A 23964-nucleotide genomic window follows, 5' to 3' on the forward strand; every position below is an offset into this window, starting at 1 on the left:
TAAGGCATAAAAAGTCATAAAAAAGTCATAGTGTAGTAAGGCATAAAAAGTCATAGTATAGTATGGCATAAAAAAATCATAAAAACAACATAGTATAGTGAGGCATAAAAAATCATAAAAAAGTCATAGTATAGTAAGGCATAAAAAGTCATAAAAAAGTCATAGTGTAGTAAGGCATAAAAAGTCATAGTATAGCAAGGCATAAAAAATCATAAAAAAAGTCATAGTATAATAAGGCATAAAAAGTCATAAAAACAACATAGTATAGTGAGGCATAAAAAGTCATAAAAAAGTCATAGTAAAGTAAGGTATAAAAAGTCCCAATATAGTAAGGCATAAAAAGTCTTATAAAAGTCATAGTATAGTAAGGCATAAAAGGTCATAGTATTGTAAGGCATAAAAAGTCATAGTATAGTAAAGCATAAAAAGTCATAAAAAAACATAGTATAGTAAGGCATAAAAAGTCATAACGAAGTCATAGTATAGTAAGGCATAAAAAGTCATAACGAAGTCATAGTATAGTAAGGCATAAAAAGTCATAAAAACGACATAGTATAGTAAGGCATAAAAAGTCATAGTATATTAAGGCATAAAAAGTCATAAAAACAACATAGTATAGTGAGGCATAAAAAGTCATAACGATGTCATAGTATAGTAAGGCATAAAAAGTCATAATAAAGTCATAGTATAGTAAGGCATAAAAAGTCATAAAAACGACATAGTATAGTTAGGCATAAAAAGTCATAGTATAGTCAGGCAAAAAAAGTCATAGTATAATAAGGTATAAAAAGTCATATTTTACTAAGGAATAAAAACGTCATAAATCGTCATAGTATAGTAAGGCATAAAAAGTAATATTGTACTAAGGCAAAATAAACGACATAAAACGTCATAGTATAGTAAGGCAAAAAAAGTCACAGTATAGTAAGGCAAAAAAAGTCATAGTATAGTAAGGCATAAAAAGTCATAGTAAGGTAAGGCATAAAAACGCCATAAACCTCATAGTATAGTCAGGCATTAAACGTCATAGTATAGTAAGGAAAAAAAAAGTCATAGTATAGTAAGGCAAAAAAAGTCATATTATAATAAGACAAAAAAAGTCATAGTATAGTAAGGCATAAAACGTCATAGTATAAAAATCATGGTATAATAAGGCAAACGTCATATTATAGTAAGTCATAAAAAGTCATATTATACTACGGAATAAAAACGTCATAAAACATCATAGTATACTAAAGCAAAAAAACACCACAAAAAGTCATAGTATAGCAAGGCATAAAAAGTCATATTAAAGTAAGGAAAAAAACGTCATATTATAATAAGACAAAAAAGTCATAATATAGTAAGGCATAAAAAGTCATAGTATAGTAAGGCAAAAAAAGTCATAGTATAGTAAGGCATAAAAAGTCATAGTATAGTAAGGCAAAAAAAGTCATAGTATAGTTAGGTATAAAAAGTCATAGTACAGTAAGGAATAAAAACGCCATAAAACCTCATACTATAGTCAGGCATAAAACGTCATAGTATAGTAAGGCATAAAAAGTCATATTATAGTCAGGTAAAAAAAGTCATAGTATAGTAAGGCATAAAAAGTCATATTAAACTAAGGAATAAAAACGTCATAAAAAGTCATAGTATAGTAAGGCATAAAAAGTCATAGTATAGTAAGGCAAAAAAAGTTATATTATATTAAGGCAAAAAAAGTCATAGTATAGTAAGGCAAAAAAAGTCATAGTAAGGCACAAAAAGTCAAAGTATAGTAAGTCATAAAAAGTCATATTATACTAAGGAATAAAAACGTCATAAAACATCATAGTATACTAAAGGAAAAAAACGCCACAAAAAGTCATAGTATAGTAAGGCATGAAAAGTCATATTAAAGTAAGGAAAAAAACGTCATATTATAATAAGACAAAAAAGTCATAGTATAATAAGGCAAAAAAAGTCATAGTATAGTAAGGCATAAAGCGTCATAGTATAGTAAGGCAAAAAAAGTCATAGTATAGTTAGGCATAAAAAGTCATAGTATAGTAAGGCATAAAAACGCCATAAAACCTCATAGTATAGTCAGGCATAAAACGTCATAAAAGTCATAGTATAATAAGGCAAAAAAAATCATGGTATAATAAGGCATAAAAACGTCATAGTATAGTAAGGCAAAAAAAGTCATAGTATAGTCAGGCATAAAACGTCATAGTATAGAAATGCATAAAACGTCATAAAAGTCATAGTATAATAAGGCAAAAAAAATCATGGTATAATAAGGCATAAAAACGTCATAGTATATTAAGGCATAAAAACAACATAAAACGTTATAGTATAACAAGGTATGAAAACGTCTTAGAATCAAAAGTTAATTGCTAATGTATGGTTATTTTATTACACATACAATTAATACTTTTATTATCACTGGAGCTAATTCAAGGGGCAGATCTGGACATGTGCACATCATATGGCTCACACACATAAATAACTACAGGGTAATTGAACATTTAATCAAATCTATGGATTATGGGAGGAAGGTAGAACTGGAAGAAATCCACACAAGAGGGGAAGACCTGGCTGTCCTGAAGGCAGTTTTGAACCCACACGCTTCTGGCCGTGAGGCATCATTACTGACCACTACATCATCTAGATGGAAAGACAAGGAGTATGGGTAAAATATCTTAGTGTAGTAAGTCAAATAATGTGACAAGGTTGAGTAAATCATAAACATGTCATAGTATAGTAAGGGAAAAAAAGGTCATACTATAGTAATGTGTAAAAATATCATAGTATAATAATAAAGTATAAAAGATCAGTGTATGATAAGGTATGAAAAGTCATATAAAAATATCCAAGTATAGTAATGCATAAAAAAACCTTGAATGTGGTGTAATTAATACAGAACACACACTTAATTTTTTTTTTTTATTTACAACCAACCAAATATTTTCACTTTTTTATTTAAACTGGAATCGCTTTACATTTTGTCCATCAATAAGGCTTTAATTTTGAAAGTCTGTGGCGGATGTGACGTAAGTTGGGTCATTTTTTCTTGTGTTTCATCTGTCGGGACGCGTCTTGAACCCCTTCCCTCACGTCCTCCAGCAGGGAGTCTCGGATCCTCCGGGCTTTCCCGCTCAGCTCCCCCACTCCTCCACTCGGAGCCTCCGCTGCCTCCTGTCGGATCTGCCGGAGCGTCCGGGACCGCAGTGCCCGCCCTGTGGCGTCTCTGCCGGCCTGCTGAGCCCTGAGCACGGCCTGGGCGGTGAGCCGCGCCGCGCTGCGGACCGGGAAAGACTCGGACAGTTTCTCTACGACCTGGGCCTTGTTCAGCAGAACCGAGACGAGATACCTGAGCACCATGGTGACGTCACCTCACACCTGATTGGAGACGAGAAAGTCACCGAAAAATACCGACAACAACACAATAAAGCGCATCAGTGTCCGACTCACCTGCCGTGTCAAATCAGAGACACGCTTCCGATGCTGCCCTTCAAAATAAAAACCACCACCAATAATTTTCAATAACATTAAAAAACCCAAAACAATCACCTGAAATGCACTTAATTAATTATGTATATACTTAATTTACCCTGATCTAAAACGGGATTTTTTAAATTTGTTAATAAATGAAAACTCTTTCAGATTCAAGAGGAACATGATTTAATTCAATTTAATTCAATGATTTGACATGTTTAGTTTAAGGTGTTAAAATAATAATGTTTTCAATGATTCTTATTATAGTCCATTAAAAATACTAATACCAATTATCCCCTTAAAATCTAGTGTAAAGTCAGTTACTTGTTGTTTGTGCCTGTAGCTTGATGTATGACAATCCATCATATTATTCAGACTCATCAAAACCTGAACCAGAAAACTGTAGCTGTCAGATTCGTGTAGTGGAGTAAAAAGTACAATATTGTTAAATGTCATACTGATGGAAGTAGAGAGTGGAAATATTCAAACCTTCAGTAAATCACATTTCACCAACAGCAAATTAAGCGGATTCTTATTCTGAAGTTAAAACTTGTTATGAACCAGAAAAGACAAGCAGTAACAGTAAAAACTATGATCCAGTTAATCAATTATCTAATTACTGGCAGATTTGTCATCAGATAATAAACTGGCTTAAACCTTGGACATGAATCTGTCCTCACATGTGAACTCCTCATCTGGTCGTAGTTGGTACAAACTTAGAGGTCCTTGTCCATCCAATCCATAATTGTTCACACACACATCCTGACCCTTCTTCTCTCTTCCTGTAAAGTTCATGTTCACTCTGTGACTGTACGTTGATCCTTGGCAAAGACAACTTCATCATTTGTCAACTCTTCATTTTCAGATTTCCAGCACAAACCACGACCAGGTTAAAACCATGTTATCAGTCTAATGTGATAAATGAAAATATAATTCCTTAATTAATCCCTAATTTACCCCAGAAAACACCTTAATCTAAATCAGTACATTTGATAGTCACATGTCCTTAATTTGTCCTTTAACTTGAAAAACCAAGCCCTTTAAAAATACCTTAATTTTGAAAATTTTAAGGGGATTATTTCCACAATTTAAGGGAAATGTCATTTAATGTAAACGGCTTAATTAGTTATTAAAAGTTATGAAGTTATTTAAGTTATTAAATCACTCATGACATTTTAAAGGATTAGATTTATTCTACTAATGAATGAATAAATTAATAGATTCTAATACAAAAACTGGATATATCTGCCATTAATTAGACAATTGATTAACTGGCTGATCGTTCCAGCGCAGAGACTACATCACCTCCCAGGATCATCGGACACATGTTGTTGTTGTTGTTGTTGTTGCTGAGACTTATTGATTGAAAACTTGATAAAAACTAATAATCAAACTGAAAATGTTCTTCAGTTTCAAATGTCTGAGAATTTTTATTTAGTAAAAGTAGAAATACCAGAGTAAAAATAGTATCATCCGAAGATCCAATTAATTCATGACAAGTAAACGTTCCTCCTGTGACTGAAAATATATAATTCTATTATCAGATCATTGATCCCGAGTCATCGATGCTTCAGCAGCTTCTTACTGTTTGAACTAATTTATAAACAGTTTGTTTAGATTATATCTTTAAATTGATTTTACTAACAAAGATAAACTTGACATATAAATGAATTATCTGGGAACTCCAGCTGTCACGTCAATATAGTGAAGGAACAGAAAATGAAAATAAATTCACGAACCTCAAAACTTTGTTCCCAAAAACCTTTAAATCTCCTTCTCTTTAGTAGTCAAAGGTAAACAGTGAATCAGTTTCCATGGAGACGACAGACCTTAGACTTTCAAGCAGATTTTATTCTCAACATGGGACAGCAGACAGGTGTGACCTTTGACCCTGATCATACAGGTGTCTGTTCAGTAGATCAGCAACAGGACGAGGGCATGGAGGAATAAATTAAAACCCAAAACAACTCGTCAGGTAAAAAAAAAAAAAACAATTGAAGGCTTCAGTCTAAAAATGAAGAAAGGAAACTTCAGCTTCGGCCTCGACGACAGAAACAAATAAAAACCATAAAAAAGTCAGTTAGAAAAACTCGAGTGCGTTTTAGTTTCTGTTTTGGTTTGTTTCTTCCTCACTGTGCTTCTGTGATGCCACACACACACACACACACACACACACACACACACACACACACACACTGTACACTGAACAGATCAAACCTTCAGTATTTACACTCATATTTATAGATTTATAGATTTTGTATTTTCTCTCTCTGATCGATCGTCCGCAGAGCTGCAGTTGATGGAGGCGAGGTGGGCGGAGTCGGAGGCTTTAGACCCGCACCACCAGCACCACCTTGGTGTGCTGGTCGACCAATCAGCAGCTGCTGTTCTTGAACTCTCCGTTCTCAGTGATGGACAGTTTGGTGGGGTTGCTGGGCGACAGGCCGTTGCAGAGGTTGGGCGCGCTGTAACGCTCCTTCACCTGCGTCAGCGCCGCCATCAGCCGCGAGTTCGCCGCGTCCAGGGAGCCGATCCGCTTCTCCTAATTGGATAGAGACAAGAGGGGGGCGGGACAGGAAGTCAGACTGACAGGTATGAGAAGAAGGAGGGTTTGTGACGATCTGACTGCCGGGTTAAAACCACGTTATCAGTCTAATGTGATCAATGAAAATATAATCCCTTAATTAATCCCTGATTTACCCCAGAAAACACATTAATCTAAATCAGTGCATGTGGTAGTCACATGTCCTTAATTTGGCCTTTAATTTGAAAAACTCGAAGGTTTTAAGGGGTAAAATTGACTTTGATTAAAATGAAAATCACTTATTCTTTAATTTACAATGTAATTACTGTAGATTATTCATTAATTATGTCATTAAAGATAAAGGATTTAAGTTAAGGGGTTTTGGTTTACATTACAACTGTGACACTAATTAATGCTGCTTATTAATTAAATTAAAGGTTTTAAGGGTTAAGTTTTATTTAATGGATAAATTAATAGATTCTAATACATTAAGGGGTAAAAAAAAAAACCCTTAAAATTAACACAGTAACAGCTCCAGAAAGGAGTTTCTTAATTTCATGAATGTGATCATTTATCATTTAAGGGGTTTTGAACAGATTATTCCACAATTTAAGGGATCTTTACGTGTAGAAACATCCCTGTAATGTTATCTTAATATAAAGGGCTTGATTTTCAATTTAAATGATCAATTATTCATGACATTTTTAAAGGGAAATTAACCACTTAAACTGTGCAAAAATACTGCTACTAATTAAAAAAATAAATTTTTTGTTTATAAATTGTTCAAAGCAAAAGCTTCTAAGAATTAACGGGGCCTTTAATTTGAAAAACAAACCCCGTTTACAAAACTTTCCCCTTAATTTGAAATATTTGCAGCTGCAGATTAATGAGACACTTAAGGATTCAGGTTTATTCTACTAAATAAATAGATTTTAAAACATTAAAGGGTTAAAAAAAACAACCTAAATTACAAAATAATATAACGAATACAATGAAGGCTCCTTGATTTCTTTTAAAATATTAAAACCGATGTTACATCATTTATCATTATTTGAAGGTGGTTTTGACCCGGCAGCAGAAAACAGAGAGAAACGTCCACAGGAAGTTTGAGGGCAGCAGCCGAAAATATAAACAGCCCAAAAAGCTAAAAACCAACAAAATAAAAAAGAAAGAGTGAGACTGAAGCTGCTGAGTGCCGCACGTTGTCAGCAGGAAGTCAAACTCTGATCTGGAGTCAGCATGAAAACACCTGCTCAGAAACACCTGAGTGAAGCCGAGCGCTCCGACGTCGTCTGCTCTCACAGGCTGATCTAAACCTTCTGTCACCACATTTTATTTTGAAAGAGAGGAAGCTCTGGTGGTTCAGAGGAGGGCAGAGGGGGGGTGAGGGCGGGGGGGGGAGCAGCCAAACAGAAATAAAAACCAGCTCAGAGCGCAACACAGCGACACACCAGCAGCCGGTCCTCTGTAAAGACTCTGGGTCCTAACGACCGCCATGTTTTCACCTGATACTCAAAGTTTGTTTATAAACACAGAGCGATGATGAACTTGCTCTTAAAGGGACAGTTACACATTTTGGAAGTTCAGATCTGTGTGTGTGCTCAACTGGAGTCAGGATTAGCTTAGCATGTTAACTTATTTGTACTTCCTGGTGTTGACGACATGACAAACACACACACTGTTGTTCTAGTGTGGCTTCACTGATCCAGATGATGTTAACCAGCTAAAATTATCCTTTACTCTGAAAGGTAACTTCCTCTGCAGCTGCTGAGCCACTTAAACATTAAATCTGCTCTGTGATTGGCTGACCAGGTGTGAGGTGTGTTAGCCCTCGTTGTTCTTCTAAAAACAGCGTGGTGGGAGGAGTTGGGGAGGTGGTGGAGGAGGGGGCGGGGCCACAGTTACTTGCCTGATTGGTTTATTTCACATCCATTACTGACCTGAAATCAGTGAAGAGACGGTGAGAGGCTGCTGGTTCTCACCGACGACCTCGTTAAAAAAAGGTTTCAAACTTTCACCTGTGACAGCGGTTGGCGGAGCTTAGCGCCCTGCTACTTATCTTAATGATTATTAATAATTATCATTTTCTCACTGCAGAGGACAAAAGGCAGTTCTGTGGGAGAATCTCCACTCTGCTACAGGTGTATTTACAGGTGTAATTATAGGTGTTTGTACAGGTGTATGTACATGTGTAATTATAGGTGTATGTACAGGTGTATGTACAGGTGTAATTATAGGTCTAGGTACAGGTGTATGTACAGGTACATGTGTAATTATAGGTGTATGTACAGGTGTATGCTCAGTAGTATTTATAGGTATATGTACAGGTGTAGGTACAGGTGTATTTACAGGTGTAATTATAGGTGTACTGTGTAGGTACAGGTGTACTTACAGGTACATGTGTAATTATAGGTGTATGTACAGGTGTCGGTACAGGTGTATTTATAGGTATATGTACAGGTGTATGTAAAGGTGTATTTATAGGTATATGTACAAGCGTAGCTACAGGTGTATGTACAGGTGTGATGTCGCTGCTCTGGGATCAGTGTTTCCGTCTTTACCTGAGCGTCGATGATTTTCTGTTTGGCTTCTATCACCGCCTGCATCTCTGCGTGGTCCCGCTTCAGCTCCTCCTCCACAGCCATCAGCCTGCACACACACACACACACACACACACACACACACACACACACACACACACACACACACACACACACACACACACAGGTTATCACATATCCTGGTCTACCTGTTAGTCAGTCCTTCAAGTTAAAAGTTACAAGTTCATGAACTTCTGTAAAGAGATATTTTCACTGGAGGCTATCCTGTATCAAAAACATGTTGTATTTATATCTAAAAACACAAAACCTGGAGCATTGGTGTGTTAGACTGAAACATCTGCTGCTCAGATTTCAAACACTGATGAATCTATATGAATGTGTGTTTAGTTCCTGTGTCCCGTGCGGCCCAGAGGGGCGGAGCTTGTCCCTACCTGCAGATGATGCTCTTCATCTGGCTGTCCTTCTCCTCCTGCTGCCTCCTCAGTCTCTCCTCGCTGTCCTCCAGACGGTTCTTGTACTCCAGCAGCAGCTTCTGCATCTGCTGCTCCTGTGCCAGCAGCCGCCGCTCGTACTCCTCCAGGCGCCGCCCCGACACCCGCAAACGCTCCTTCAGCCGAGAGATCTCCAGCTCGTACTGCAGGTAGAACAGGGAGGGAGGGGTGGGAGGATGATTCACATGTTGGTGTTCAGGTTTCAGGCTCCTGGTGTCGGTCCTGGGGTGTAACTGTTTTATTTATTCTCTTTTCTAAGTTTTCGGAGCGTCTGAGTCTTTGAGTTTAGGTTTGAGTCGTCGTCTCATCGTCACCTGGTCGACTATCTTCATGTATATTTAAAAGCATTTAATCGGGGCGTCGAGTGGCGCAGTGGGTTGAGCAGGCGCCACATATGCAGAGGCTAAGGTCCTTGCTGCAGTTGGCCCCGGTTCGAATCCGGCATCGGACAGGTCGGGAACATGTTTATGTTGCTTAGCAACAGTCCAGTTGTTTGATGAAATAAACAAACAAATAATCTGTTGTTTATTAAACTAATATGTCGCTGGTAGAACTGTTGTTAAAACAATATCACAGTGAGGTCGTGATGACATCAGCACGCCTGTGATTCGCTCGCAGCTACGAGGATGTTTGTGCCGCGACGTGTAGGTTAGATTTGTTGTTGGCGACCTGGTCGTGTGTATTCGTCATGACAGAGTTTAAACCTCAGAGTATTTAATCATTAAATAACACCATGTGACCTGTGTCACGTGTCCAGGTGTGTGTGGACCGTTACCTTCTCAGTGTTCCTGCCCTCCTCTCTGCTCCTGTCTCCTCCCCCCTCCTCCTCCTTCTCCTCGTACTGGCCGTTGTTGAGGACCCAGGCCGCCGTCCTCTCCACCGGAGACAACGCCACCGCCACCGCCTCCACCGGAGACGCCACCTGAACGCCAACCAGTCACATGCTCTCATTATATTATTTAACACCTGAGTAGCAGATCAAAGCCCCGCCCATGACCTGTGTCAGGTGTTTTTAGCAGATAACTAGCTAACCCACATCTGACTTCCTGTCCAGGTGTCTTTCAGCCTTACCTGCTGTGGCTGTTTGGTGGCACTCCTCGGGGGCGGAGCCATGTTCTCCACAGAGCAGGTGGACTGCTGGCGGTTCGTGTGGCCGGAGGTGGGCGTCGGCTCAGTGTTGGCGCTGCTGCTGCTGCGTAGTGAGGCGCTGTGCGGAAGTGAGCGCGGCGCCCTGGCCCCAGCCCCTCCCCTGCTCTGCTGCTCCACCTTGACGATGTGGGCCGTGCCCGCCGTCGTGCTCTGACGGGGGATGGCGACCGCTGTGGCGACCCCGGGCGGGAGGTCGGGAGGCACGTTGCGGCGTGGCGTGGAACACTCCTCGCTCTGCGTGCTCCGCCTGCTGCCCAGCTCGTCCAGGCTGCTGTTGGATGCCACTCGACCTTTGACCCCCACCTGGCTGCCGTAGTCGTCGGAGTTGCTGTGGCTGTTGTGCGAGCTCTCGGTGCTCAGGTTCTCCGAGCTGGAGTCCTGCCGCAGCGAGTGGGCGGAGCGTGTGGACAGGCTGTGGGTGGGGTTACTCAGGTGGTAGACGGGGTTCTGGAAGGACAGCGGCTGCAGGCTGCGCTGCTGGCTGAGGGAGGGGTGCAGCGGCCGCCGCACCTGCGGAGCGCTCTGCGGCTGGCCGTCTCTGGGCGGGGCTTTCATCTGGTGCGGCTGGGGGGTCAGGGGGTTGGAGTGGGGGTAGTTGAGCGGGGGCGGGCCTTGTCCGATGGAGGCCTGGGAGCCCACCCTGCTGAGGCGGGGCGGGGCCTCGTGGTGCGGCGGGGGCGCGGCGGGGCCGTGCAGGCTCTGGGCGTCCTGCAGGTCGACCAGAGAGATGCTGCGGCCGTTGGGCAGCAGGTTGTCTCGCTCCTCCTGATCCGAGAAGCTGCTGTGGACGGACGGATGCTGATGCGCCAGCAGGGGGCGCTGACCCCGAACATAACCCTCCATCCGGTCGCCGCCTGGAGACTGCAGGCTGCGAACCTCACAGTGGCTGCAGGGAGTGACACGCACACGGGAGTCAAGCGCTTAGTCTGATTGGACGGCTGCAGGTCAACATGTGACTGACGGTCTGAACATTACTGAAATAAAACCAGGAGGAAACAAATCAGCTGACTGGTTACCTGTCCACGGGGTCCTCAAAGATTCGCTGTAACCCTGACGACAAGCTGCCGCTGATGTTGTGGGCGGAGCTGTGGTCCTGGAAGCGTCGCAGCTGCTGCTGCACCGGCGTCGGAGCGGCCAGAGAGCGAGAGATGTCTCCCAGAATCCTCGGCAGCGGGCCCAGCTTCGCTACAGTGGCCTGCAGGAAGGAATTTTCACCCTGGGGTTGTCGCGCATGTGTGTGTGTGTGTATGTGTGTGTGTGTGTGTGTGTGTGTGTGGGTGTGTGGTGAGGTTTGGAATGGAAGCACCAGGATGCAGTGGTGGCAGTGGGAGAAACAAAACGCAAACATGGTGGTTCGAGAGAGAGTCGGCCAGACAGAAGATGAACAGAGGGGGTGAGGGGGGAGAAGAACGAAGGAGGGGGAGGAAGGGGGAATGAAGAGGAAGGCATAAAAACATGAGGGAAACTTAATGGAAACAAAAATCAAACCAACTAGAACAACATGCTTCTACTGAACAGAACCACAGTCAAACACAGCAGAGCCATGCTGAGACAGGTGAGACAGGTGAGACACAGCACAGCCACAGGTGAGGGGGGAGGGGCGTCCAGGCGGGAGGGTGAGGGGGGTTGGCTGGGAGAGTTCAGGCCATGCTGTGAGGTGTTAATGTGGTTAAATGGTTAAATGACCTGAAGTGACCTCTGCTCCTGATGTTCATTCATGTTACATCATGGAATATTCACATCACACCGATCAATAATCAAACACATTCAGCATCGACTCAACATGACATCAGCAGGAAACCAGACGTGACCGACCGACTCTGACCTCTGACCTCACGTAGTTGTGATGTCAGCAGAACAGGAAGAACAGTAGAAACAGCTGTTATTTTAACGGTCTAAACGAGCTGCCAGGTGTAATCTGCATGGGCGGGGTTACACCGTCTCCATAGTAACACAGAGTTTCTGTGTGCTGAACAATCTAAACTTCACACCTTTAAAGCTGCCAGTGTTCACACACAGTCTACGGTTCTACGCAGACGATGAACTGGAGAATGTTAAGATGTGATTCAGTCTTTTATCCTGTATCTCCTCTCTCCAACTGGCCTTATTTACACTGAAGTATATTTACACTGAAGTATATTTACACTGAAGTATATCGTTTGTCTTCCCACTTTAACTTTATGTATGTCCGTCCATGTTTAGTTTGAACTTCCTGTTGTTTTACTTCCTGAGTCTCTCGCTGCCTAAAAACTAAAGGTGACAGAAATCAGGTCGGCTGAGTCGGTAACCTTTTATCTGAAGGCTTTTCCTGGTTTCACTTTCCTTTGAGTTCTTTTATTTCTCTTAAAATTCCTCTGTATTAGTTTTTATACACCTGTTTTTCTTCTCTTTGAAATCTATTGATTTCATCAATTTCATTTTTTGTTCTGTACAACAAACCATCTGAACTAATTTTACATATTTGAAACTTGAATAAATATATCAGTATTATTTATGTGCATTTCCATCATATTAGGGACTGAAAATCTTCACAGAAATGTTAAACGTGTGTGCACAGATCAGGTCGACTGATCCACAGATGCACGATGCATTTAAGTGCTGGTGCACTGATGTGGACTTTCAGGCGTCTGTCATCAGTGAGACTAATCTCCCGCCAACAGATGCCCTGCTGCAGATCAGAGTCTCTTTAAGACATTAATGCAACCTGTGTGAGTAAATTATCACCACTGGACACACACACACACCCACACACACACACACACACACACACACACACACACACACACACACACACACACACACACACACACCTTGTCGAGCTGGGAGACGACCTCCCACAACAGAGCGTGCAGGACAGACAGCTCGCGGCCGAGGTCGATGTAACCCTCGAAGCCCGGCGTGTTGGACAGAGTCTCCTGGTTGGAGATCTCTGACAGGAAACGCATCATCCCCGCCCACTCGTGCTCCAGGAAGTCGTTCATGAAGGCCATGTACTCCTCTTTGTTTCCGAACCTGCAGAGGAGACAGAGTGGACTCAGTGTCATAAAACCTCTGAGGAGGATTAAGACCGACATGAGATTTGCCTGACTGGGAACCCTGTTGCCATGGCAACTTCACCATATTTCAGATTAGATTAAATATTCTGTTTGGGCCAAAAACTGGAGCTTGAACCCAGAAACCCACCTGAACCGGTCTGAACCGGCCTGGTACCACAAAAGTTAAGACCACAACTTGACCTAGGACCCTGAAGGTTTCGCTCACACCTGGACTCAGACAGTCACCATGACAACCCCTCCAGTCTGCGCTCATGTCTGACCACAGAGCGTGTGGCCGCCGTGGACCTGCAGGTACTCACTTGGTGAAGTTGGCGAGGTTCTGGATGACCTTGGCGATGAGCGTGAGCGTGCGGGACGTGCGGTCATCGGGGTATTCCTGCATCAGGTTGAAGAGCGACGGCGACATGATGGCGGGGCACAGGAAGCGCAGGAAGAGCGAGGCACTGATCAGACGCTTGCTGATGTCCTGCTGGTGGCCGCGAACCACGCACTGCTGCTTCCACGACGCAAACACTTCCTTCAGCTCCCGGGGAAACACGCTGAGGAGACAGGAAGTGACAGAGAGAGGAGGGGCGGGGTCAAGTGTCACACTCACTGACTTCTAAAGCTGTGTGTGTGTGTGTGTGTGTGTGTGTGTGTGTGTGTGTGTGTGTGTGTGTGTGTGTGTGTGTACCAGTAGGAGTTGATGATCTTGCAGAACGCCAGCTCGCAGCACATCTTTAGGTTACTCTGATGTTCGGACAGATCGCCGCTCGGGCATCGACTGGGATCAACCTCACAGTTCTCATCCGACTCATACAGAGCTTTGATGAACTCACCTGAGAGAGAGAGACAGGCAGAGAGAGAGAGAGGTAGAGACAGACTGGTCACAGGCATTCTTCCAGTTTATTGAACTCAGATCCAGCAGCTGCTCATTAAAGGTCGTTTGTTCTTCACCTGATTTAAAACTTTTCAACAACATAAACCAGCAGAATTCACTTCATCACTTTAACATAAACAATAATTATCCACCATAAATCGTGTAAGTGATGTGTTTATTACTAATTACTTCATCACTTTAATGACTGTTACAGTGAAACAGAAGATTTATTCTCACTAGAAGATCAATGATTCTAGTGGGTCATCTTTTATTTCATTTAATTTTTATTCTATTTGATTCTATTTTATTTTATTTTATCTTATTTCATTAAATGTTATGTTATTTAATTTGATTATAATTTATTTCATTTGGTTTAATTGAATTCTCTTCTATTCTATTTTATTTCACCAAATTTTGTTATTTAATTTAATTATTTTATTTTATTCAGTTCAATTTAATTTAATTTTATTTCATTGAATTAAATTTTTTCTTCTTTAATTGAATTGAATTTAACATTATTAATCTAATTTAATTTGCATGTTTAGGTAGAAAAACCTCGAAACAACAAAATAAAGGTCTCCAGAAAAAGCTGGTACTATTTCCAGAGCTTTCAACACACGTCTTGGTCTTCTCAGGTTGTTCCAGTTGTGGTGAAGAGTGAATCAAATTATTAGTTTAGTTCAGAAAAACAGACGTCAGTGAGTTTAATCACCTGTGATCATCATTAACACACCTGATGTAGTTACAGTTGTTCTGACTTCCTGCTGTCTCGTGAGCGATGCGTTCACTGTCAGCAGAGAAACCGGGTTTTTTACATTCTCACGCATCATTAGGCTTTAAACACTGACCCTCGGCTGATGACTCACTGAGAGAGGAGGACATGTCAACAGTCGGCTGAGCACGGACCAAAATAACTCCCTATCAAAATAAAAGCCTCTGAAGAGGACTGATGTCACCTCTATATGAAGCTATAAATAAACTCTTGACTGATGTGATGACTGTTGGTTTTAATGACAGCAGGTCTCCTGGGCGTCTTCACCACAGACTCTCAACTATTTTAAGAGTCTCCTCTCTTTGAATGCAGCTCGGAAATATTGTCAGGAGGACGATGAAGATGATGCAGCAGAGTGAAGATGATCATGTGATCTAATTTTAGCACCAGGTCCATAAAAATGAAAAAAAACCTTTGGTCTAATTCTGGATGGAGCTGTTACCTCTGTCTACACATCGTCTCCACAACTTATTTTAGTTAATTTCATTTCATTTCATTTTATTTCATGTTATTTGTTCCATTTCAATTAATTAATTTCACTTTATTTTATTTTGGTGTGCAGGATTGCTTGTTAGACCGTTAACAGGAAGTGCAGATAAAAGTCAAAGCTACAAGACGCTGTGAAGGAGAGAAGTCAACTACGACTCCCAGAGCGCATTTCAGCCAATCACAGAGCTTATTACACTTTGTAGGAACCTGATAAAACATCCAGCTGTTTAAATCACACTGGCTGGCTTCTTCTCCACGGCAACAGCAGATGAGGCTCATGGGTACTGTAGTACTTAGAGCTAAACTGTCGGACATCAAGTTGACCAGGTTTGTGTGTGTGTGTGTGTGTGTGTGTGTGTGTGTGTGTGTGTGTGTGTGTGTGTGTGTGTGTGTGTGTATGTGTGACTCACCGAGTGCGTCGTGCAGGTACTTCTGTCCCACCAGCTTCAGATATTCCTCGATGGCCTTGGTGGCCAACGTGTTCTCCCTGAAGATCAGGACGTCGTGGTCGGCGCAGCGATCCACCTCTGACATCACCAGGTCTGTCAGGAAGTCCTGGACCGGAGGAAGAGGAGGAGGGGGACAAATCTTTACTCTTTATTCAACACAGACATGTTTAGTCCTAAAAACTAAATTATTCATATGTATGTATTACTTCATTACTTTAATAATCGTTACAGTGAAACAGGATTTATTCTTTCTAGAAGATCTAATGATTCTATTGGATTGTTTTTAATCTAATTATTATCTATTAAATTGATTCATTTTATCTAATTTTATTTTATTATTTAAATTTTATGAAACAAATAATATAAATGTTTTTATTTGATTTGAACTTATTTAATTTAATAAAATATTTTATTTTTAATTTTATTTGATATAATTTTATTTAATTTTATTAAATTAAATTAAATTAATTTATATATATAATTTTCTTTTATTTGATTTGATTTGATTGAATTATTTAATTCAAATAATAAAATATTATATTTTATTTTAGTATAATATTGTCGTGACATCTGACATCATTTACATTAACCTGATGAATGGAACAAATGTAGTGACAGCTGTTCTGACCTCCTGCTGTCTAGCAGTAGTTATGCTAAGCTAAGCTAACTCCTCTGGCTGCAGGCTGTACAGACAGTGTCCTCTGACCTTGGCCCGGCCGGTGCTCTGCAGGATGTGGACCAGGGCGCAGGCCATCTCCTCCTTGTTCTTGACGCTGATGACGGGCTCCAGCACCGAGCACAGCATGGTGTAGTTGTTGGTGATGAACTCGGCGAACTCCTTGTACTGCTCCATGGGCAGGATGGAGATGGTCTGGAAGCGGGACTTGATGCGGATCGACGGCCCCCCTCCTTTGGCCTTGCTGGTGGTGGGCGTGCTGACCGGGTACCATTTCTCCACGAACTGCCGGCCCGTCACGCCCGACACGGGGATGTTGACCAGGCCCACGTAGTTGTTCTTGTCCTTCTTCTTCTTCTTGTCCACGTCGCGGTAGATGTGCACGGTGACGCTGTGCACGGCCGGCAGGCTGGAGAAGTCGAAGTACTCGCCCCAGAACAGGCTGTCGTGCCGGGTCTTGCTGGTGGTCCGGGCGTAAAGGACGTCGTCCAGACACAGCTCGCAGAAATACTTCTTCTTGGGCGGCAGGTCTTTGGCTTCGATGATCCACAGTCGTAGCAGGTTCTCCGCCCGGCGACAGTTGTCCTGGAAACGCAAACACCCTCAATTAACAAATTAAAAAACATTAAGATCCGGATGAACTAAGAGGAGCTGATCAGCTGTGGACGACAGATCCCGTCAGAATCATTCAGATTCATCTAGAGACAAACAGACTGAACAAACATTTCTGCAGCAAATTCAACTGTTTAGTTTGCTCTTATATATGTGTGTGTATATATATATATAAAAATAATACCAACATCTCCTCTACACTACCTGAGTCTGAGTGTCACCTGTGCAGCCTGAACAGTCTGTCTGTCTGTCTCACCTTATTGGGCTGAATCGTCCTCCTCAGGTTTTCCATCCACTTGTCTCTCTCTGAGGCTGAAGTGCAGCTGAAACACTTGCTGCCGCCAGAGTACGTCACCTGACAGGTGAGAGAGAGAGAGAGAGACAGAGAGAGAGAGAGAGCATGACATCTGAACTACTGTTAAAGTATTGCAGCAGGACAACGAGTCCACAGCTGATGTGTCTGTAAACAGCTGATCCGTCTGTAAAACAGCTTTTCAGTCTGTAAACAGCTGGTCTCACCTCAAAGCAGAACTCCTGTCCCAGAATGCTGCTGTGCAGAGGTTTGATGAACACATCCTCCTCCATGCTCAGGTCCAGAGCCTCCACGGCACTGCCCGGGCTCAGCAAAGACTCATGGGAGCTCGACTCCTTCAGCTTGGGGAGCCCACGAGATCTGGAAGAACGGAGGGAAAATGAAAACAGACCGAAATTAACAGTAGTTTTGTGTCTGTGGAAGCAGAGCTGTGGATCTTCAGCAGAGCAGGAAGTAAAACTGAGCAGCCAGGGGGCGCCACTGGCAGGAGGTTTCAGACGCCATGACAACGCCACGAGATTCTCCAAACTTCCTGTGAGTGTCTGAGGCAGGAGAGCAGTAATACCTACGAAAAACAACCACAGAGCCAGGTGAGGGGAGCTCCCCACCGCATCCCTCCTCCTCCTCGACTCCCCCCCTGCTCCCACCGTCCTCCCACCTCGACCCCTGCCGCAGACAGCAGGAGCTCTGCTTCACAGAGAACGCCTCGGGCAGAGCGCTGCCTTTATCGAGCCTCCCTGCGGTCCGGCAGGCGGTAAACAAGGTCCTGGGACGGCACAATGGCGCTGGGCCTGTGGGAACGTTTCCAAGGCAACAACCTCCACAGGGAGGGCAGGCGCCAGGCAGCGGCAGTTGACGCAGCAGGTGAAGAGCAAGGCAGGTGTTTAACTACAGACTCTCAGGAGACAGATGCAACTTTATCAGTAGCAGAAGAAGAAACCAATTACACTTTCAAAATAAAGTGATTAAATTAAAAAGGAAAGAAAAGGCCGAGCGATGACTCAGGTAATGGATGCTTGTAACCACGGCTATTTTGTTTTGTTTTTTTGTTTATTTGATTGGATGTCCAAATGAAATATATTAATCAAATAAAGTCCTGAGAATTTACTTTACAAAATAAATCTGAAGTTCAGTCACATGAGAAGCAGAGCTGCAAAAAAGTTAGTCAATTAATTAATTATTCAGCGACTACTGTGATGATTGATTTATTATTTCTTTTTTTGCTGCTTTTCTTTGTCATTTGTGACGTGAAACTCTTTTGGATCATTTTACAACATGTGACTCTGTTTTTCTTTGTTTTGTTGTTTTACTTTTCTCTCAGTGTTTACAGCTTCATGTAACAGCAGCTTCATGTAACAACAGCTGCATGTAACAGCAGCTTCATGTAACAACAGCTGCATGTAACAGCAGCTTCATGTAATAGCAACTTTATGTAACAGCTTTATGTAACAACAGCTTCATGTAACAGGAGCTTCATCTAACAGCTTCATGTAAAAGCAGCTTCATGTAACAGCAGCTTCATGTAATAGCAACTTTATGTAACAGGAGCTTCTTCTAACAGCTTCATGTAACAGCAGCTTCACGTAACAGCTTTATGTAACAACAGCTTCATGTAACAGCAGCTTCATGTAACAGCACTTTCATGTAATAGGAGCTTCATCTAACAGCTTCATGTAACAACAACTTCATGTAACAGCAGCTTCATCTAACAGCTTCATATGATAGCAGCTTCATGTAACAACAGCTTCATGTAACAGCAGCTTCATCTAACAGCTTCATATGATAGCAGCTTCATGTAACAACAGCTTCATGTAACAACAGCCATGACTTAACGCAATCAGTGATCAAATCCACAGGTTCACTGAGGATGAAATGTGGTATTAGTACTTTGACACTGATCATGTAATTGTCAGAAACTCTGAATGACGAGTTGAGCTTTTCAGAAGATCACTCTTTAATTCACTGTGTGTGTGTGTGTGTGCGCGTGCGTGCGTGTGCGCACACACGTGTGTTTGCACGCGTGTGTGAGTGTAATCCTCCTGCTGTGTCAGATGAGTTACGTAAACCTGGATTAGTGGTCTGAGCTCGACACTGACGCTATGACAACATCAGGCTTGTTTCACTGACAGCTGGAAACACATCGACCAATCAGACGCGACAACTACGAAGTGGAAGCTGAAAACCAGTGAAACCAAATTAAGTAAGACTGTTATTTTTAATCAATGCTGGGGTTTTATTTTTCAATGTCAAATTTTATTTTCACTGTTCTGTTTTATTACACAGCTCTGCCCCCCACAGGAATCCAGGGGCGAACAGGACGAAGCACGACGAGGTCAGAGAGACGTTTGATTTGTCTGAATATGTGACAGAGACAGACAGAGCGAGAGAGTGAGTTTCCGGAAGGGCTGGTCTCTGCATTAGGACAGAAACCTGATCCAGTCTCTGTCAAGAGGAAGAGGAGGAGGAAGCACTTACTGAGCTCTGACCACACACACACACACACAGATTATTACCAGTTTCACTGTCAGCGTCAGCGCCCTCTGCTGCTCACTGTGATTCTCTCTCTGTCTGCAGATCTGAACATGTTGCTACAGCTAACGATTGTTTTGATTATTGATTAACTGATTATTATTCTGACATCAGTCCAAAAATATTCCAGTTAATGTATAAAAGACAGAAACTTCTCACATTTAAGAAACTGGAACTGTTCGTCAAGTCAGTGTCAATAAAGTTTCTTTCCTCATCATTTATCTTCCTCTTATCGTTCACAACGTGGCCAAAATTCTGCAGACAGGCCTGCAGGGTCTTGGTTCCCGTCAAGTCTTGTTGCATCTGCTCAAATCATTGTCACCTGTTCAAACATCTGGACGCACCTGTAGGATTTACTGGAGCCAATCACGGTGCAGTATGAACCTATAACAGGCGTGACGTGGAAACATGAAGCCTGAGGACGGACTGTTCACCTGGAGTCGACAGGTAACAAACACAGGTAACATCTGCACGTTAAACAGGAGGGTGCGTTTGATTCAATCACAGGCGCAGCTGGATCAGCTGTTTGTCTACAGTTGAAGCTACCACCGCGAACAAACACAACAACGTCTTCGATGAACAAGCCAATCTTACCACACACACACACACACACACACAAACACACCTACCTGAACCTCAGAGTTTTGGAGAGCTGAGCTTTTCGGGCTCTCCGGAGGAGAGAAGACGAACCGTCCATCAGGAGTCAGAGCTCAGAGCTGACTGAGAGAGGCTGTGTGTGTGTGTGTGTGTGTGCGCGCGTGTGTGTAAAGCATTATCCTCCTGTCCAGCTGGCTCTACATTCTGTCGACTACAAAGCTGCACACACACACACACACACACACACACACACACACACACACACACACACACTCCACTCTCACTGCATCAACATCCTCCACACACACACACATACACTGATTAAATCTGTATCTGACTCATTAACAGCTGTAGACTCTGAATCTGACTTTTGTTTTGAATGAATGATATTAAATGACTGAATGTAAATAAATGTATAAAACAGTTTTATATTGTATGAATCACATTATTTTATTGTATTAAATGAAAATCTAAGTATGTATCAGTGTGCGACACATATTTAATAATCTATATATTCTAATAATCTGTAAACTGCTTTGACAACAACATGTTTTTGTTCATGCCAATAAAGCTTTTGTGATTTGAATTTGAATTGAAAAACTGATTGATCTGATGATTGATATGATTGAAAGTTTAACTGGAGAACGTGACGTGAAGCGATCCTCTAAAGAGAAGACGTCTCACTCTGCTGGAGATGTTGAACCGCAGAAACACTCTGGTTGTACTGTGGTGTCACAGAGTGGAGCATCTTCCCTCACAACAAATCGTTGGCTGAGTACAGACTCTTTTTGATGCCACTCTATACTTGGAATTTACTACAATTCAGGACGTTTTACTGCACTACGTTTATTTACCAGCTGCAGAAGAGCTGAAACGATCAGCTGATCTATTTCTCAACTGACAGGAAATTCATTGACGACCATTTTTAATAATCTGTGAATCAACATTTCACGGTTCCTGCTTCTCAGATGTGAGAACTTGCTGCATTTGTGATTATTTCAGTAACTTTAATAACAACAACAAGACATTTCCAGGCGTCACTGTGATGTGCCACTTCAAAATAGGCTTTTCCTTGGCGGGAAAGATTCATCCAGGATTTCTAAAAAGGAGCCTCAGCAGAGTGAAGCACTGCAGAGAGGACAGCTTCCAGTAAAACTGCCAGTGCTGGGAAGGCTGGGGGGGTTAATGGATGGAGGAAGAGGAGGAGAAACCCACAACCTCCTGAACACAAGAGGAGGAAGGAGGAAGAACAGGAAGAGGAGGAAGAGGAGAGGCTTCTGTAAGAAGTGAGAGACGCAACAGCTCAGACAGACTCAGACGATTAGAACAGAAAAAGAGACAGAAGAAGAAGAGACAGAGCAGGAAGTCAGGCTGCAATATGACAGAGCTGCTGCTCAGTGTCACAAACAACAACAACACACTGATGGAGCAATAATTACATTTAACCATAGTGTCTGATTCTGTCCTGACTGTTCACACCAGCTGAGATACACTGGGAAAAACTGGGACACACTGGGACACACTGGGACACACTGGGACACATTGAGACACACTGAGACACATTGAGACACATTGAGACACACTGAGACACATTGAGACACACTGAGACACACTGAGACACACTGAGACACACTGAGACACACTGGGACACATTGAGACACACTGGGACACATTGAGACACACTGGGACACATTGAGACACACTGAGACACACTGGGACACACTGAGACACATTGAGACACACTGAGACACATTGAGACACACTGGGACACACTGGGACACACTGGGACTTGGACAGTCAGAAGACGTTACCTGTCTGGTTCAGCAGGACGCAGTGAGGGAAGTCTGAAGCTGGTGTTTCTGTCTAGTTTGGTCTGACTCTTCGTCCTCTTGATGGAGCCTTTGAGACGTTTACTGAAAAACCCCTGAGAGAGGAAAAGAAAGAAGATCAATTATTTCCTTCATTGATTAATCCTGGAATCATTCTCCTGATCAGGCTCTGATCCTCTCTTCTGATTGGCTGACTGTTTTCTGAGTGATCCAATAAAAATAAAGCAGATTTCAGGTAAAAACACTCAGAGAAACCAAATCCTGCAAGGAGTGGATGGTGGGTCCAGGTGGGCGGGGCTTGGTGACTGCTTTGTTGTGACATCACAAAGTTCCAGAAGTCCTGACGGCTGGTTTTAAGGCTCAGTTTCTGAATACAGGCTGTGTGCATTTCTCTGTGGACTGAGGCTTTGATACTTTCACAGTATTAATATAGAAGCTAGAGCTGATCTATAATCACACTACACATGGACAGAGACCTTTACACTGGAGGAGCTTTAAACAGGAGGGGGGGTCACCAGGGGGACGCCTGGATGTGTTAACAAATGATAAACCACGATAAAACAGAAAGAAGATGATAGAAGAACAGTTCACAAACCAGCATTAAAAGGAAGTACTTCCTGTCTGTCCTGTGATGTCGCGATGGTCAAATCCAGAATCCAGAACTTTATTTATCAAACAGGGAGGAAATAAAAAAAGTCCCAAACCCACAACTGTCCCACTCTAAACCTGCAGCTGCTCACACACAGACTTACCTGACGTCACCTGGGGAGTGACGTCAGGTAAGTCTGTGAGTACGGAGCCTGGATTGGTCCAAAACGTCCATTTTGACACGTAATATGTCAAATGTGCACGACTGAAGACGACAGAAAATGCTTCCATGCCACCCCCCCTCGAAGGAGGGGCCATATCATTCATATACATCAGGCTGTATGTATGTCCACGTCAAAACTTTTAAAAGACGCACAACCAAACCATCCAACATCTGTTTAAATGAAGTGTCACCACTGTGAGCGCCATCAGCTGATGACCTCACCTGACGTCTGCCTGTGTGAGCCGACTGGTCACATGACTCAGCTGATTCTGATCAAACTGATCAAAGCTGCTCTGTGACAATAACAGTCATGTGCAGAAACAGAGGAAGTGAGCGGCCTCATTTCCTGAGATATTAATATCCTCAAACACAACCCCCCCCCCCCCCCCACAAACTCCCTTCAGGCTCGTCGGCTCCATTAAAGCTTCAGACTGAAGATCCAGAGACAGTGACTCTGCAGAGTGAACACGTCTCCATCACAGCTATTGATCCTGATCATCGGTCTCCAGGGACGACTGAACACAACCATCACCACTGCAGGTCAGTGTGCAGAGGACTGAGTGAACTCCCAGCATGCTCTCTGCCTGCGCCTCCTGTCTGAAGCCGACTGAGAGTATAAATAGAGACTGTGAAGCTGCTGTGATGGCGTCAGCATCTCACCACACACAACGCAGGTGAACACACACACACACACACACACACACACACACACACACACACACACACACACACACACAGCTGGAATCAGCACAACACACAACACACAAGATCCAGTAGCTGCAGAT

The 23964-nt window shown here is 42.7% G+C and overlaps 2 protein-coding genes across 4 annotated transcripts in view; both read right to left on the bottom strand.

Annotated features, from left to right (window-relative positions):
* Positions 1–2936: 2936 nt before the first annotated feature.
* LOC111231769 (uncharacterized protein NCBP2-AS2-like) lies at positions 2937–3462 on the bottom strand. Its single transcript, XM_022759007.1, has 2 exons — positions 3439–3462; positions 2937–3366 (listed from the first exon to the last, which is right to left on the bottom strand). The coding sequence occupies exon 2, from the start codon at positions 3346–3348 to the stop codon at positions 3028–3030; it is 321 nt and encodes a 106-aa protein (XP_022614728.1). The 5' UTR covers positions 3349–3366; positions 3439–3462; the 3' UTR covers positions 2937–3027.
* Positions 3463–5617: 2155 nt separating this feature from the next.
* Positions 5618–23964, bottom strand: part of rasal2 (RAS protein activator like 2) — a 68973-nt gene continuing 50626 nt past the window's right edge. For 2 of the 3 annotated variants that reach the window (XM_022759003.1, XM_022759001.1), the window contains exons 5-18: positions 22351–22463; positions 17620–17773; positions 17357–17455; positions 16519–17073; positions 15774–15918; positions 13917–14061; positions 13543–13782; positions 12998–13199; positions 11204–11403; positions 10110–11073; positions 9814–9960; positions 8979–9181; positions 8548–8635; positions 5618–6004 (exon numbers count right to left, since the gene is read on the bottom strand). In XM_022759003.1, the coding sequence (XP_022614724.1) occupies positions 5837–6004; positions 8548–8635; positions 8979–9181; positions 9814–9960; positions 10110–11073; positions 11204–11403; positions 12998–13199; positions 13543–13782; positions 13917–14061; positions 15774–15918; positions 16519–17073; positions 17357–17455; positions 17620–17773; positions 22351–22463 (3423 nt within the window). In that variant the 3' untranslated portion in view covers positions 5618–5836. The remainder of the gene's footprint in view (positions 6005–8547; positions 8636–8978; positions 9182–9813; positions 9961–10109; positions 11074–11203; positions 11404–12997; positions 13200–13542; positions 13783–13916; positions 14062–15773; positions 15919–16518; positions 17074–17356; positions 17456–17619; positions 17774–22350; positions 22464–23964) is intronic. The other variant, XM_022759002.1, reaches the window with a different exon arrangement.

Source organism: Seriola dumerili, unplaced genomic scaffold (assembly GCF_002260705.1).
Source record: "Seriola dumerili isolate Sdu_G_001 unplaced genomic scaffold, Sdu_1.0 BDQW01000315.1, whole genome shotgun sequence".
NCBI classification, from domain to species: domain Eukaryota; kingdom Metazoa; phylum Chordata; class Actinopteri; order Carangiformes; family Carangidae; genus Seriola; species Seriola dumerili.